General features: G+C 36.8%; 1 protein-coding gene across 4 annotated transcripts in view; it reads left to right on the top strand.

The window, feature by feature from the left end:
• Positions 1–18507, top strand: part of LOC140726279 (SWI/SNF-related matrix-associated actin-dependent regulator of chromatin subfamily A containing DEAD/H box 1-like) — a 64745-nt gene that overhangs the window by 32604 nt on the left and 13634 nt on the right. For all 4 annotated transcript variants that reach the window (XM_073042455.1, XM_073042453.1, XM_073042454.1 and 1 more), the window contains exons 9-15: positions 5728–5930; positions 9762–9852; positions 11333–11432; positions 11692–11751; positions 14078–14153; positions 15270–15405; positions 15641–15778. In XM_073042455.1, the coding sequence (XP_072898556.1) occupies positions 5728–5930; positions 9762–9852; positions 11333–11432; positions 11692–11751; positions 14078–14153; positions 15270–15405; positions 15641–15778 (804 nt within the window). The remainder of the gene's footprint in view (positions 1–5727; positions 5931–9761; positions 9853–11332; positions 11433–11691; positions 11752–14077; positions 14154–15269; positions 15406–15640; positions 15779–18507) is intronic.

The raw sequence follows: 18507 nt of genomic DNA, 5'->3' as shown, positions 1-18507 counted from the left end.
AAGCAGCATTTATTGAGCATATTGACCTTTACTGCATAGCCTTTTGTGATTACAGTAGTTTCAAATCCTGGGATCATCCTGAGCCAGTAACATTTAGAATAAGTGTTATATGTCCATGCTTTACAAACTGATGTGTTTTTACTTTTATAATCGAAGCAGATTGGCTCATAATTCTGTGAATCATTCTGGTGCTATAGAATCTTGAATTTTGTGACAGCTAGATAAAAGAGTTTGTATTTGGATACAAGTTACTTCTCAGCCAATTTTTGCTGTTTCATCTTCTAAAAAAAAGTAATGGAGCATTGTTTAAAGAATTTTGAAAATGATAAGAATAGGAAATTCCTTTGGGCAACACCATGGTTTGAGATCCATTCTAGTTTATTTTGTTAGAATATTAATTATTTGATTAAGAAGAGCTTTCTTACAGTTACTTTGCAGCTTTTATAAAAATATTTAAGGTGTCAGCTTTCAGAGGATAGTATTTTGATGGTGAGTAGCCTTTTTGCCTTGTGATGGCAATTCAGCCTTTGGGGTACATTCTTTTGAATTCATCTGAGACAATGCAAAGCAGTAATGTCACATAGTGTATAATTCAGCCATCAAAAGCATGCTGTAATGCTGAACATTAATTTATTCTTTTTCTGACTAATTTTAAAAGAAGTCCAGTAGTTTATACTTCTGTTTCACACAGCAAACATTTAGCGCACTTCTATAGACATTTCAATTGAAAATGTCCCTTAAGCTCTGTGTAAAGTAGAAATCACATGCTGAGCAGTTTGTTTCAGACTTGTTTCAACCTAAGTTTTTCCTTTGATGGTTCCAATATTGTAAACACCCCATTTGCAAAATCTACCGGCTCTGTTTGATTTCAAAGTTAGTGGCCTTACCCAGCTTTTTTAGTATGTGAAGTTGCAACATACCTTTTGTGCGTTAACATGGTTATTGCTTAGTGTTTAGCAGTTGTTGACACCAAAGAATATTCAGAGCTCCTCTGTGCAAAGCCTATTCTTATCTATTGTTCATCTAAGCAAAAATGATGTGCACGTTTCTTGTGTCTTTGGGAATGATCATTAATTATGTGAATTAAATTTTGACAATTTCTATTTTATTCACAAGTTGTTTATTACTTATTGGATATAATTGAGATATTTTGTGTTTGCTTTTTACTATTAATAATCAATGTTAATGTGAGTTCAGAGCTATTCCTGAAATACTACTTATAAATTTGAAACAATAGGGAAACCAACAAATCTGCTTTGATCTCTTTGGGGTGGAAGGGTATAAAAGAATGAACAATAAGATCTGAATGGGGTTCATTTATCAGTTGATTTCAACCTTGCATTTTTTTTAAAGATTCCAAGTGTTATCAGTGTGGCGTATTCAACGTTGTGTAACTGGTATGTGGGAATTTATTACCTATGTGCAGGAGCTGTGAATTCTTATGCATTGTTTGCTATGTTTTGTATTGGTTGAAAAGTCAATGTTTATTGTCTTTTACTAAATGGACACTACTGTGTGTCTTGTGAAGTCATTTCAAGTGCCTGTTGAGTCAATCACATTAATGAGCTCCATTAAGACGAGAAGAGAGAAGGTGGAAGATTTCTTTTCCAGAAGAATATTGGTGAACTAGATAAGGAAACTAAATGTAATACAGAATTTGAAAATGAACAAAGCTCAGATGAGTACTGAACAACTAAATGTATTATTTTAATTTTTGGGGGGGACCAGGTGTTGCTGTCAAGGGTGGCCTTTATTACTCATCAAATTGTTCTTGAAGATAGTGATGAGCTGCTCTTCTTCTGCTGATGGAAGTTCCAAGAAATGGACGCAGAGACAACAAAAGACTGATAACTTATTTCCAAGTTAGGATAGTGTGTCACTTGGAGAGGATCCTGCAAGTCCTATGCATTTTCTGTCCGTGTGCTTGATTGTAGAAAATGTTGTTCACGGTGTGCATTGTGTGCTAGTGTTAGAGGAAATGAATATTTTGATTGGTAGAAGGGTGCCAACCAAGTGAGCTGCTTTGCACTGCATAGTGCCAAGCATCTTGAGGGTTATTGGTAGAGGATGTGGAGAGTATTCCATCCTTTGTTACGTTTAAAGATTTTCAGCACTTTAAAAATATTTTTTTTCATGATATTGGCAATGGAACTAAAATCCAATGAGTTGAAAACCTAAGCTATATTGCACTTCCTCCCATTATGCTGCTGGTGAGGGATTTAAATCCATTTTCCCAGATTCTCTCCATTTTTTTCATGTTATTTTTCCAAAGATGTCACTCCGTGGTAAGCAACAGGATCCTCAATTTGTCTATTGCTATACTTGCACTCATCCTTTCCCCAGCAAATCATGAAAGACTTCCTCTCATCTTCAGCTTCTACTTACTAGCCTCCATGTTTAATGGATAATCTTCTGCCATGTCTTTGAACTCCAGGGTGACGTCACCACCAGAGATGCCTTCCCTTCTTTCCATATTCCAAAAGGACTGTACCTTATTACTTTCAAGGCCAATTAAATGAGTAATAAAATGCAAGTCTTGCCAGTCTCCTTGGTCCCACAAAAAAAGCTTGTAGTTACTCAGTGCTCTTCACTTTATTTAAATTACAAGCAACATTCTCACCACAAACCCTAGAGGGCAGCATAGCAGTACAGCATTTAGAGCTGCTGTCTCACTGCTCCTGTAACTCGTTTATGTTGAATACTCTGTAGTTTGTATTTGAAATAGTGTAATGGTAAGACAGGCTGAGCAAGTTTACTCTTACCTTTTTTCCTTGTAGATGATAAATGTGGAAATTGCCAAGGGCAGCTGGTTGGCTCTTGTGCAAAAATGTGAAGTTGGATTATGGCTCAATTACAGCCGTTGAATTGTAAATTAGTTCACGCTTTCTTCAATTAAAATTGTGTATTTTTAATTAAGTAATAAACTGTAAATTTTAAGCATTTAAACTTTCTTAAAAATACAATTATATTTTGTATTATTATATTACTGCTCTAATGCCCAGAGACCTAAATTATTGATCCAAAGATATTTGTTTGTTCATTATGTGCCATGCTGTATGACATAGGTGATCATGGTCTTTCCATAACCATGATTGCTCATGGCAATTTTTTCGACAGAAGGGTTTGCCATTGCTGCTTTCTGACATGTGATATGCTCCAGCTGCTCCTACGACCATCCAGCACCTGTTCCCGTGGCTTCACATGACCCTTATTGGGGTCTAAGCAGGTGCTATACCTTGTCCAAGGTGACCAAAGCTAGCAGAGGGAAATAGTGCCTTACCTCCAAAGACATTAACTGTTAAATTCAGTTTAATAAATTAATTGCAGTAATATAAGTTATGTTAATCAGGAAGCTATTGAATTGTTATTAAAAACCTCTCTGGATTAGTAATGTCCATTGTAGGAAATCTGCCTTCCTCATCCAGCCTGGCATTGTTGTGGCCATACTCCCACGTGTGTTTGATTATTAATTGTCCCTGAACTGAAAGGCAGATGGAGTGAATGAATTAGACTTCTGATAAGAGGAAGTGATCATAAAAATGATGGTGTTCATCAGTTATATCAATTAATCCATGCTGATTTTTTCCTTTGAATTCTTTGAAATCAATTCCATTGTTGTCAAGATTGTCTTCATTTGGATTCATAATTGTCTCCAAATGATCAGACAGGCTGCAGGTACACAAGTTGTTGATATGTAGAAAACTATGGCTAACTACGGTTTCCAGAATCATTTCATCTGATACCAGTGGACAAAAGGTTTATTTGGATAACCTTTTGCCAATTGCCTTTTTGAACTGATTTCAACATGACGAAGTTCATCATGAGTATGAGAAAGAAGTAGAAACTTTCTAAATATTTAGTTTACTGTCTGTTCATTGCCATAAGAAATTATGTAATGTCTTACTGTCTGTATTTTTGACACCAAATAAAATCAGGAATAGTTATTTAATAACTATTATCCCAAAGAAATAACCCTCAATAAAACTAAAGGAAACTCATGTACATTATAATGATAAGCACTGTGGCATCTAAGTTGGTCACATTCATAATGAGTACCTTATATCCTTTTCAAATTTTGTATATGCCAATTGATTTGTCTTCTATAGAATAAGCAAATATAAGATTTTAAGTTGGTAATTGTGTGTGACAGCTCCTAAAATAGTCGGGCTCTGCTGATAGAAGGTGCAAGGTGCAAATATTATATTTTCAAGCATACTGTAAAATAAACCACAACTTTTCAAGAATTTGCAAAATTGTAGAACCTTCCAGAAAGGGGGAGGGTCATTCAACCTCTTTCAGTCTGATGTGCTAACTGCAGTTGCTTACAAATATACTTTGTTTCTAAGTAAAGGTAAATTTTGTTATTTTTAAAATACCAGCTTTATTCTCCATAATAAGAACTTAAATAAAATAGCTACGATTTAAGGCAACTCCGTCAATTGTGCACTAAAGTAGCTTGTAGAGCATTTTTGTATTCCCTGCTAGCCATTCCCATTTTAAGGGTGGGAAGTGCAGGAGTGCATATTGCAGTGCTCATCCTAATACTTCACTATCACTATCAGCTAAGGCAAGTGCTTTTTGTTATCCAGAAACTCCCCTCTAAATGTTAAATAGATTTGATTAGAGTTATTACTGAAGGCACATGAAAATTCTCCACTTTAGCAGCAAGAAAGAAAAATATTCATTACTTATTAGCTTTCCCCTCTTATTCCTTTTTTTAGCATCGGAACACATTAGGAGTTTACACATCAAATTCATGGTTGAATTTTTATGTGAGATTAACTTTGCGGGAACAGGGAAATTTTGAATGCAAATTTAGCAGGAGCCATTTTGTTGCGTAATTTGTTTGTGCTTCTAAATAGATTAAGCTTTTTGGAACTGTTCTTGTCTTGTTTTGTATTATATTTCATATGCACTTATGTACATGTTCACATCATGACTGCAGCTGTGTTATTAAAGTTCTGCTGCAGCTCAGAACCTTTTGTTCTTGTGAAACCAGAATGTATTCATTTGAAAGTTGGGCGGGTTTGAAAGCTGCTTAGTAGGATGTCCCAAGTAAAGCCGGAGCTCTAAAGGATGAGAGCACAGTGCTCGTTTCAATCAGGAACATTTATGTACTGCAGCAACCACTGTTTTGTGCTGCAAATGTCAACTTCTCTATTTATTACAGGATAAATCAACTCGTGAGAATAATACCAAGGTGCATTGTTCTATTTTTGAGGAAATGACAATAAGGAACCACGAAGCAATGGCCTAGTTTAGGGTTTATACAGAACTTGTACAAACTGTTTACACTACAGTTGGATATGTCTTGAAATGAGTGTTACCACCTTTTACAATAAATTTAATGCATGGTAGGACTTTGGTTTAATGTTTTAAAAGGCACATAAAGCATTGAAGCACTTCAAGCAGTAGGGCATCAGCTAGATTTTATTCTCCTGACTTGAGTAAGACCTAAACATGCACTGTTCTGATGCAGAATTTGGTACGTTATCACAGAGCCAAGTGCGATGTGGTACAGGTGAATAAAAATGTTAGGACCTGACATTATTGCTTAAAGAAGAGGTATACCCATAATGATGATCACAACGACTTGAGTTATTAAAACACCAGAGAGTATCTCCTTTCTTGCTGAATATAAAGATCAGTGAAACAAAAAGATTCTTCTAGTACTTTAGCAAAATTCTTAGCATTACTAATGATATCATGTGTTTTATAATCTTGCAGTTTAAAAAGTTTGACAAGCCTCATGGTTTGTCTGAAGACCTGATATGGAACTGCAAAACAGTAATCAAGGAGCGGGAAGTGGTTCTTTTACTTATGAACAGGTGTGCAGAAATTTCCCAAAGGTTAGAAAAGCAAGTGACAGAAATAACAGAGGACGGGGGATGTCACAGGACCATTGAACAGCCAGCTATCCTTAACAAAAGGTAAGTAAGTTGCTAAGTAAGGTCAATACTCCCCAATGCCATTAGGCTTTACAATTCAACTGCCAGGACTTAAGAACTTTTTTTTTTTTTTTTAAAGCTATTATAAATGCTTTTTGAGTTAGTGATTTAGATGCATATCATATTATTACTGAGTTAAGTATTGTATGTAATGAGTTTTTGCTACAACAAGTGTATGGGACATTGGAAAAAAATGTTGAATTTCCCCATGGGGATGAATAAAGTATCTATCTATCTATCTATCTATCTATCTATCTAACAAAAGAGATGGTACTATGACTGCAAATTTTATTAATGTATCTTACTTTGTTTTGAAACTTGCATTTGTATCATCTCCAATCTGTAAAAAGGAATTTAAAGAATTAAATGGATTTCATTATGTACATATCAATTGATCCGTTTTTAAAAAAATATCTCTTCACTCTTACATCATTAGTAGTTCCGCCATTGTTCTTGGCTGTAAATATTTTGTATGTCCTAATGTTGAAAAGTATTAGTACAAATATTGACTGTCTGAGATGCACCTTACCAATTTCAAATGAATTGGCTGCAAGTCATTGATATGTGGGGGTTTTTTTGGTGCTACACATGAAATTTGCTTTGGTGCTACTATCTCGATCAAAGCTCTTGGTCCAAAACATTGATTTTTCATTTCCCCCAATAGAGGCTACTTAACCAGCTGAGTTTCAACACCATTTTGTGTGTGCTGTTCAAGATTTCCAGCATTTGCAAAATCTCTTGTGTTTCTGTAAAGTTCTGAAATATTTTGGGGCATTCATAATTTTGTGAATGTAAGCTCCTGATTCCTATTAATTTGATTGATAAGATATTTGATAAATCTAGATTTGTCGTTTATAAGGGAGCTGGAGGGAGTGGATAAACTGCTCAACAGTTCACTTTTGAATTCTTTACACTATTTATATTGGGTATATTCTTGAATCACAGGGAGGTAATGCAAAGTAGCAGTTAAATTTGTGTGATCAGAGTTCAGCAAACAAGAATATGATCACTGCAGTTGCCTTGTCACCACATAAAACACCAGAGCAAAATTTACAACTATATGCCTTTAAGATAAACTACTTGGATTTAGTTAAGATCTCAAAAGAGAAGCTGTAGCCTCAAAAGAATGTCACACTAGAACATGATGATAGGAAAAACCATAATCAGAATCAGACTTTAATCGCCAAGTACCTATGCACATACAAGGAATTTACTTCCGGCAGATGTTGTCTCTCTGCTCATAACAATAATAATGATAAATATAAATGAAAATATAGATTATACATACAGGTAGTGCAATCCAAGTAATAGTTAGCCGACAGTTAACCGGCAGTTAACTGTTCAGCAAAGTGACCGCAGTAGGGAAAAAACTTCTCCAGTGCCTATTAGTCTTAGTCTGGAGGGATCTGAAGTGCCTACCAGACGGAAGCAGATCAAACAGGATGGGAGGAGTCCTTTATGATGTTCCCCGCCCTCTTCTTCAACCTGGAAGAGGATGAAAAATAAATTGTTAATGAATGCCAAATAATTAGCAAATATATTAGGAAAACCTAGCAGAACCTATTGCAGCCGGTAATTGTTATCTTTTGATTTCAGAAATAATTATATATGCTTAAAATTCATGTTTTTAATTCCTTTTGTTCACTTGAAGTGCAGCTCAAAGGAATCAAGTTTTAAGATTCTACAAATAGCACTGTCCATCTCCACCTGAAGAACAAAGTTTTTATACCTTAAAATCAAAAGTAAACAAATATCAACAAAATACTGCTAGTCATTGTGCTCTTATATCTGACATAGTATAAATAATAGATAAAGTGTTTCTTAAAGGTATGAGATAGCAATCTTTCTCAGCCTCTTCCCTTCAACTGTAATAAGATCGCCCTCTGGAGGATGCATGTACTTTTACAGTGATTGAGCAGAATTTTTTAAATAGCAATAGTTTTTTTTACAGTTTAGATTATACGATATTTCTTTGTTCCTTTTCCTCAAAATAGAAGCTCATGGTTATGTTTTGAGAAGTAAAGAATAATTCTCATTTATCTACCCATACAAACTACTGTTACTTTCCTGGTAGAACCAACCACACTTAAAGATAATTCTGGGCTTAACCTCTTCAGCCTCACTAGGGTCTTCATGAAATATGTTAATTTTATCTTCCTCCTTTAAATCAGAACATACTGATTATGCTGATTATATGTTACATAAAATTCACAAGTATGGTAGCAGAGTTCTTAGAGGACTGCCCTATAGATTTAGTGATACAATTTTAAATCACACTTTGCCAGCAATAGCAAAATTTAAATCCAAGTAAACAAATAGTTTATTGTTAAAGAACCGCTTTGGTTGATATTCTCCATGAAAGGAGCTGTGTCATCCATACAGTGATCTGGTTTACATTTAATTTGAAGTCCTCCACCAGCGCCCCTCTGCCAAAGCAGTTGCTTCTCAACTGTCAAATGACATAGTCTAGCAAAGCACTAAATGACATTTTAAGCACCTCTGCCATGGTCCCTGCAATTTCTGCACTAGCTTCCTACAAGGTCCTAAAGGACATTTTGTCAAGCCCTGAGGACCTATTCACCCTAATTTGCCTCAAAGAGACGAGCACTTTGTAATCCAGATATGGTCCATAAACTCACTACTGTTTTGCCTCAGATCTTCAGACTCTGTCCATCTCCCATCTCTTTTGGCTCAAATAGGTGACCACACTGTTCTTCAAGTGGACCAGTCAAGGGTAGAAGCCCTTGGAATTCTCCTTCACTTTGTCTGCCAGAGCAACCTCATGCCTTTTTGTCTTTGTGATTTCCCTCCTAAGCGCTCTGTTGTGTTTCTTATACTTCTCAAGCACCTCCTTTGTTTCTTGCTGTCTGTGTCCACTATGCATCTCCTTTTTCTTCTTAACCAAGGCTTCAATATACCTCAAAGCCTTTGTTCATTAAACCTAATTGCTTTACTTTTTACTCTAACAGAATGTGCAAACTATGTACTCAATGTTTCATTTGTGAAGAGCTCCCTGTCACCAATTATCTATTCCCAAAAACAACCTATCCCAATCCAGACCTGCCAGATCTTTTCTGATTCTGTCAAAATTAGCATTTTTTCAATTCAGAATCTGAACCTGAAAACCAGTCCTATCCTTCATAATTATTTTGAAAGTAATAGAATTACAATCACTAGATCCAAAGTATTCCCCTGCATACACTAACGTCACCTGCCCTATCTCGTTTCCTAATAAGAGAAACAATCTCTCTTAACGGGACTTATTCATATTGATTAAAGAAACTTTCCTAAAGGCACTTGATAAACTATTCCATCTATTCGTTATACAGTATGAGAGTCCGAGTCAATGTGTAGGAATTTAAAATTACTTACTATCACAACCTTACTTTTCTTGCAACTATCAAGCTTTCTCTATAAATTTGTTCCTCTAAATCTCACTGACTCTTGGGGGATCTGTTATATAATTCCATTAACATGGTCATCCCTTTCTTATTTATCAGTTCCACCCATACCGTTTCAGTAGACCAACCCTCTTGTCTGGCCTGTCTGAGCACTGGCATGACAAGTAATGCTTCCCCTCCCTCTTTAATACCACTCCCTGTCTAATACTTCCCCCTCTGTTATGTCTAAAACATTGGAGCCCTAGAACACTGAACTGCCAGTCCTTCATGCAAAAGAGATATTGGTTCCCCAAAAAGACCTCAGTGAAAAAGCTACAGAAAGCAAATGAAACATTTATTCAAAGTTTATGACATATTCAAGCAGTTAACTTTTGAAGTGTTCATACTTCGTGTTGATGTCTGTTTTCTGTAGTTTGGAGCTTAAACCATATCAAATAATTGGATTAAATTGGTTGGCTTTACTGAATAAACACCGGGTGAATGGAATATTAGCAGATGAAATGGTAAGTGCAAGGATTTATTTTTGTGATGTTTCCCATTACATTTGATGACCCATGTTTGTTCATCCTCTGGCAAGGTGCTAATAATTTGGTATTCTTTGCACATTTTATCTGTCTGTTCTTTAACTTGTTTTCTTGATTGTGCTTATATGGAAAAATTAATAAACCTCCATTTTTATATTGAAAGAGGAGTGTGCTGGCTCGATGTTTCTGCTTTCATTTCTGTGACTCAATACCAAGCTTGTCATTCAGCAACTTGGGTATGTCACCTTAACTCCTATTTAAGGGCTACTTTTCAGGCTATAAAGTGAATTGATAAACTGGATTGAAGTTTGTCCCTATGGATGGTAAATGGGAACATGTTAAGCCAAACCAAAGACTTGTCTCCATTTCCTCCTTTTGTTTTTTTTTGCACTAATATCTTGTTTTGCACAATCTCCTCTGTCTTATATAATTCCTGTGTAACTTGTATACTCTGTGTTCCTGTCTGAATATACTGTATGTGCCTGTGATGTTGCAAACAAATTTTTCATTGTATTTGTACCTCCATACTTTGGTTCCCTGTTCTAAAAGAATTCATGTATTGTTGTAAGGTTTGTGTGCCTCTTATAGTTTGGAACTGATATGCTGTGATTGATTAGCTATAATCTTTTAGTATACAGTACTGTACAAAAGTCTTGGGCACAGATTTATGCCTAAAACTTTTGCATAGTACTGAAGTAATTTTATATATTGCACTGTACTACTGCTGCAAAAACCAAACGTCGTGACAAGTTCTGATATGGGTCAATTGTTTGGAATCAAATGACCTTGCATGGTGTCTCAAGGCTGTGTTTCTGCCATCAAGCGCCCCACTCCGGTATTTCTCTGCCATCTGTGCAACTCTACGCTCGCCATTCCCAACATCCCTTATTCCTCCCAGATTTACAAACTTGCTGTCTGTTCCACATTGACAAATACAGTACTGTGCAAAAGTCTTAGGCACCCGAGCACTATATATGTGCCTGAAAATTTTTGCACAGTACTATATATTTCTGAATTATGGTCCAATAGTTCATTCGATGAGCTTACAATCAAATTAACCAATTTGGTGCTGCAAATTGGATGTAATATTGCCTTATTAGTAAGGTAGAGTGAACACATGACTTAAACATGACAACCTTGCTTCATCCTAACTTGTGTTCTCAGTTTACAGATAATACTATTATTACCCCTTCTTAGCTGATGTACAAAGATTGTAAAATAGTATTTTATTTTCAGAGGATTAAAGGCAAAGCATTTCTTTGATTCTTTCTCTCTGTATTACTGTACTGTTTAAAATGCAAATTGTGTTTTTGGTTTTGCCCAATGAATATTTTGCATATGGTAAATATGTGATAGATAAAAATGATCTGCATGCAAATTGGTCTTGGATCTCAACACTTCTCTTTGAACTAAGTAGTTCCTTCATGTTTCAATAATGTACTGCTTTACTTCAATTCAGGGCTTGGGGAAAACCGTGCAAGCCATATCATTTCTTGCCTACCTTTTCCAAGAAGGAGATAAAGGACCGCATCTTATCATTGTACCAGCCTCTACCCTAGGTAACATTTTGAAACTTAATGCCAATTTTAAAGGCTTTCTATCAATAAATTGCTAGTTTTTGTCTTTCTTTTAGAGCATGAGGTAGTTCTGGCCATCTTCCCAATAATTTATTCCTGAAATTATGGAGACATTGACAAATGTTTTTATTTAGTTAAGGAAATGTCTTTTAAATGAGGCATCAGCATGTATTAACTAAAGTAAGTAGGAACGATTCATTCATGTACTAAATATAAATGAACATTTTTACTTTTTCTTCAGATAATTGGATCCGAGAGCTTAAGCAATGGTGCCCTGATCTAAAGATTCTTCTATATTATGGTAAGGTTTGTGTGTCTCAAAGTTTGGAACTGATAGGATATAAATGTATCACTATAATCCTTTAGTATACATTTCCTCATTATCAACAAATTTGGTAGGGCAAATTTGATATAATATTGCCTTGACATTGCTTAAAGTAAGCCGCAGTAAGTTTGCTGCATACTTTGTTTTCCCTGTCCAAGTGAGACATTAATAGTGGCATGCTTCATTTTGTATGCTTCAATACAAACTCTTTTACTGGTATAAAACTTTTTGGTTAGACTCTATTTGGAATATTATGATTATTTCTGGTCACACCATTACAGGAAATGTGTGAAGGCTTTGGAGAGAGTACAGAGGAGGCTCACCAAGATGCTGCCTGGTTTAGCGTATTAGGTATAGGGGGAAGTTAGATGGAGTTGGATTTTCTCTGGAGTATTGGAGGCTGAGAGGAGATCTGATAGAAGTTTAAAAATTATTAGATACATTGGTAGGACAGGTAGCCAGAATTTATCTGAAAATAAAATTGTCAAATACTAGAGAGCATAGCTTTAAGTTGATAGAGGGAAAATTTAAAAGATGTGCAGAGCAATTTTTTTACTTGTACATACCTGGAAGACTTAGAGGTGGTGGACACAGATACAATAGTAGAGTTTAAGAAGCATTGAGACAGACATAAGAACATGAAATGAATGACAAGATATGGGTAATGTGTTGATTCATTTGGCATCATGGTCAGTATAGACAACATAGGCCAATGGGCCTGTTCCTGTCCTATACTATTCTGTGCTTTGTGTTTAAACTCTGAAGAATATAGGCCCTCTGCTCAGTATTTCATCCCAGAAGTGCCTATGCTTGCTCTTCACAGCTCCCATCGCCCCACTAATACCAAGAATCAGTCTGATAAATCCCCATTGGGTGCCCTACTGCTGGCTTTATTTCTATGAATCTGAACTGGTTAAGATATTCTGCAAAGATGATGCATCATTGGTGTTTTATGTGTATATAGACCAGACTGCATGAAGCTAATATCCTGTCTTCAAAATCAGCCCTTTCTGTCAAACTTCCCTGAGGCACCCAACATAAACGTCATTGATATGTTTTTCTAAATGAATCCATTGCACAAGGGTCTAATATCTACTATTTGTGACAAGCTAGCGGTTCTGAGGCGAGTCCCCCTTGACAAAATTAAAAATGTCTGGGAGCAAGATTTAAATTTTTTACTGTCAGACGATGCATGGGATTCAGTTCTCAAGTTAGTTAACTCAACCTCTTTATGTGCCCGCCACTGCCTGTTGCAGTTCAAGGTCATACACAGGGCCCATATGTCTAAAACTAAATTATGTCACATTTACCCAGATGTTAATCCCTGCTGCGACAAATGCAAAAAGGATGAGGCCTCCCTTATTCACGTGTACTGGACATGCCCTAACTTGGAAAATTACTGGAAAGATGTTTTCCAAACTCTATCCCAAATACTTAGTTACAATCTGGAACCTAACCCTTTGATTGCTCTTTGCGGCACCTCCGGAGAGGGAGACACGCACCTAAGTCCGACCAAACATCACATACTGTCTTTTGCCTCTCCTTTGGCCAGGCGCACTTTGCTCAGGTGGAGGGATGCTGCCCCGCCAACCCATGCTCAGTGGCTTAGGGACATTATGTCCAGACTATACCTTGAGAAGATCCATTATTTAGTTCTTAATTTGGACATAAAGTTCCAAAAAGTGTGGGGACCCTTTCTTGAATATTTTCAGAATTCCCAGCCAAACTAAAGGTTCATCCCTTCTTTCTTTCCTCTGCACATAACTCCCTGACTTCCAGTATTCTCCAGTAAAATTCTACAAACTCAGATGTGTAAACATATAACAGTTCATGTGTTAGGAAAATACACCTTCTCTATACTAATGCAGCTCTGTGGGGATAATGGTTCTGTTTAACCCTTTTTGCTAATGAAATGATGGCTTAGAGATGGGAATTGGGAGGGAGGCAACTAAAGCATGATTGTACTATGAATGCATCTCTTTCATAGATGTGAATTGTACATTTGTTATATACTGCACAAACCACCTCTGTACTATGCTTTCTTGATTTAAAAAAACAATAAAAAATATTGCTGAGAGAAAAAAATGTAGACTTTATATTTTCCTTTTGCATTGACAATTGGTACTTTAGTGTAATGTCTTATCTGCAAAATGGACTAATTTGTAGTTCTTGTAACTTACAGAACATACAACACTAAATCACATGCTGCTCCTTTGTCTTGTGGTCCAATTACAGCTTTAGCTTTTAATGTTTTTGCTTATCCTAAAGTTATTAATATAGATTTAATATTTTTGGTGGTTAGGATCTTTAGAAGAGCGGAGAGTTCTCAGATCTGACATCCTTCACAAATGTGTGGACTTCAGTGTAATAGTAACTACGTAAGTTCTGCAATTCTTAATACACACGTGACAGACACTGCAAGAAACTAAATGTTACATAAAGGGAAGATCGCCAAATTCTGGATGTGTTTGTTGAAACTTGTCTGTGTAGGCAGGTACAGAAATGCATAAAGATGGCTGTTGGAAAATTTAAGAATGTAAGAATAAATTTTGATGCTGTTTTTGTTCTACGTCACTAAAGAGAGTGGACGAAGGGTCTCGGCCCGAAACGTTGACAGTGCTTCTCCCTATAGATGCTGCCTGGCCTGCTGCATTCCACCAGCAATTAGTGTGTTGCTTACAGTCCATAATACTAGTTTCTTCGTGGCAAAACCTTTGAATGATTGCTCTCTGAGTTCTATCTCAATTAGATACTGGGGATTTGTGCTAATTAAAATGATCCCATTTTGATGTAATTTCTCTGTCCATTTCTCAAGCATCTAAATATTACCTGACATCCGAAAATCTAATGTATTTCCATTCATATATAACCATATAACAATCACAGCACGGAAACAGGCCATTCCGGCCCTCCTAGTCCGTGCCGAACTCTTAATCTCACCTAGTCCCACCTACCCGCACTCAGCCCATAACCCTCCACTCCTTTCCTGTCCATATACCTATCCAATTTTACCTTAAATGACACAACTAAACTGGCCTCTACTACTTCTACAGGAAGCTCATTCCACACAGCTATCACTCTCTGAGTAAAGAAATACCCCCTCGTGTTTCCCTTAAACTTTTGCCCCCTAACTCTCAAATCCTGTCCTCTCATTTGAATCTCCCCTACTCTCAATGGAAACAGCCTATTCACGTCAACTCTATCTATCCCTCTCAACATTTTAAATACCTCGATCAAATCCCCCCTCAACCTTCTACGCTCCAATGAATAGAGACCTAACTTGTTCAACCTTTCATGTGTGAGGCTCTACCTTAATATTGCTGTGCTGATTGTTAGTGGGGGGGGGGGGAATATAAAGACACTAATCCAGTAAAACGAACTGATTTAGAACAAGTTTTTTTTTTTCTGCACCTGTGCTGTGAATAAATCTATTTGCATCACTCTGTACATTAACTCAGTATATTTATTCATTCAATTATTCAATTAATCAACAGGTATAACTGTGCAATCAGTAATGCAGATGATCGTGGACTTTTTCGACGCTTGAAGCTCCATTATGCGGTTTTTGATGAAGGACACATGCTGAAGAATATGAGTTCTATTCGTTACCAGCATCTCATGACATTCAATGTAAGTTGTAAGTTATGTTACTGAAGTGTCTTTTTAATGCACCGTCTTCTTTGCAAGTCCACTGTAATTCCAAACCAGCATTATTTATGCTCCTTGGTACTTCTTCAAATAATTGTGTTCCACTTTTCTTCTCTTTTTTTTTGTTAACGTTCTTTCCAAGGAATTGAATAAAGACCCTTTTGGGTGAGGATGTTAATCTGCTTCAATCTGATATTTTGGTTTGTATTTTTAATAGGCTGAACATCGCTTGCTGTTGACTGGGACTCCACTGCAGAATAATCTTCTCGAATTAATGTCTCTCTTGAATTTTGTCATGCCGAACATGTTCAGCAGTAGTACTAGTGAAATCCGCAGAATGTTTTCATCTAAGACAGTAAGTTTGAGATGGTTTAAAGAACAATTTGAGGAATTGGAGCACTATTCCAACAGTAGCAATGTCAGAATTTGAGTCAGTCTTGCTTTATGTTTAGACTAATAGAGAAAACCTGCAGCTGTTGCAGAACTTGTGCAGTTGCTTTGAAATTTAAGGAATAGATAGGCAGTTATTACAGGATCTAAATATAAGGAATCTTTGTTATTTTAAGTGGACGAAGTCCCCATATTTCCAGTATTTGTTGAATGTGCTGACATACAGTAAAGAATTATGAAGTCTTTGATCTGAAACTTTAACTCAATTTCTCTTCTCACTGACATGGCCTGACCTGCTCAGTATTTTATGTTTTTATTAAAAGAATTTCAGAACGTGGACTGAATGTCTTCTGTGCTGTTACACTCTGAGCATTAAGATTTCAAGTTAAGTGCTCCTGTGCAAGGCAAGTTGTGTATAAACCTGCAGTGGAAATGAATATATTCCTGGTTCTGTCTTGGGTCTATTTTTCTCAAACTACTGTGTCTGCATATCTGGCTTGGTCATGACCAGAGATCTTTTGACAATTCAAAAAAAATGCTGCAAAATCATACTGAAGGCACACCTTGATAAAATTGACATAATAGGCCAGTAAGAGCAGGATACTAATTGTATTCAGTGAAGCCAAAACTTCCTGGAGCAGGATTCATTTTCACGGAGCTAGAGCCAACTTTTGATACTAGAAAATAACACATAGGTAGGAAAGAAATCAAATCAAATGGTCGTTCTCTGGCACGGAAACATCTATAATTTCTGCAGGAAGATCTCTTAGCCAAGGTTGGAATTGGAGTCTGCTGATTTCCATCAATGAATCATGATAAAGATAATCCTTGAAACAAAGGGTTGTACTCAGCTGCTGAACTTGTTATTCCTAATGTGATGCTATCATGTGTAGCTTTCCAATTAACTATTAATCATCTCTTAATATTCTTTGATACAAGTTGGAAATGGCTATGTTCAAGAACTAATAGCTAGATCAGCCATCTTCTGGAGGGACAAATCAGAAGAAGACTACCATTTCGCAGAGTTAATAAATGTCCTTGATGAACACGCCACAGCAGCGCCTGAAAGGTGCTTGATATCATCTAAGCAAGGAACCACAAAACTGACCACATCACTTGCCCTAGTCCATTGTGTTACCTCTATCAACCTGGTCCCAAAACATCAGCGTCAAGCCTTCTGCAGAAAAGTCAATGTGCTGCAAACTATTTACAGCTTCTGAGCTGCCTTTAAGTCTGTGAACAAGCAGAAACTAGCCAGTTTGAGAACAATCAAGAGAACAAGGAATTAATTAACTCTGTGTAAGGCATTACAGGGTTAAAACGATCTTTCTTCAAGCGAAAGGAAACTGCATTACAAGCGACTGAAGACAGCAACCCAGGCCCTAAAGAATAGGTGTGTGTGGAGAGGACACGGGAGGCTCAGCAGCTCTGATAGAAAGTGCCACCCACAAACCCAACACAAGGCCCCACCCCACAGAACCAGAATGTGATTCAGCCTTGGCTCGACTCTTGATGTCGACCTATACCAGGTCAGCCTTGCCAGAAATCACTAAAGTCATAATCCCAATTCTATAATAAGACTGGGGGCTTCTCACAACAAGTTTTAGGACTTTCAACAGGAATGCTGTCTGTTCCCAGGTACTCATCTACAACTTCATCACCTAGTCAAGTAAAAGGAAGTTATTCTTGTACTGAGGGACAATTCAATCACAATTCACAGTTGACAGTCCACATTAACCCATCTTTTCCAAGCTCTGAATCAGAATCAGGTTTAATATCACCGGCACATGTCATAAAATTTGTTAACTTACTGGCAGCAGTACAATGCAATACATGATAATATAGAAAAATATGAGTAAATCAACTGCAGTGAATATAAATGTATATTAATTAAATTAGAAATAGTGCAATAACAAATATGTTTTTTAAAAATTAGGTAGTGTGCATGGGTTCAATGTTCATTTAAGAATTGGATGGCAGAGGGGAACATTGTGTTCCTGAACCAGTGAGTGTGTGCCTTCAGGTTTCTGTAGCTCCTCCTTGACAGTAACAATGAGAAGAGGGCATGTCCTGGGTGATGGGGGTCCTTAATAATGGAGCCTGTCTTTCTGAGGTATTGCTCCTTGAAACTGTCTTGGATACTATGGAGACTAGAACCCAAGGTGTTGCTAACTAATTTTACAAATTTCTTAGCTTCTTTCAATCCTGTGCAGTAGCCCCCCCCCCCCCCAACCCAACAGACAATGATGCAGCGTGTCAAAATGCTCTCCATGGAAGTTTTTGACTGTTTTACGATATTATTTCTGTTAGTATCCCTCATATTTTAATACACTTTTGTGAAAAGATGTTTCACGGAAACAGAACTTTTTAATGAAATCAGAGCTGCGACTCTTGAGTGAAGAAATTGCTCCTAATCTCTTTTCTGTCTGGTATATCCTGTATCATAAAGCTCTGGCCCGTGTTTCAGAACTCTCAACCAGTGGAAGCATCCTCTTGTCCAGTTAGCAATTTTTCAGGCTTCGATGAGATCCCCTAACATTCTTCTAATGAATATGAGCCTAATAGATCCCATATTTCCCTATATGTCAGTCCCACGTTCAAGGTTCGTTCTGTTTTATTTTCTTGCTGCCTCCATGGCAAGACCCTGCTTAGATGAGGAGACAAACTCCAGATAAGGTCCAGTACAGTTCCACA

Source organism: Hemitrygon akajei, chromosome 4 (assembly GCF_048418815.1).
Source record: "Hemitrygon akajei chromosome 4, sHemAka1.3, whole genome shotgun sequence".
Taxonomy (NCBI): domain Eukaryota; kingdom Metazoa; phylum Chordata; class Chondrichthyes; order Myliobatiformes; family Dasyatidae; genus Hemitrygon; species Hemitrygon akajei.
The sequence above is the reverse complement of the archived record's forward strand: the minus strand, read 5'-3'. Positions and strand labels throughout refer to the sequence as shown.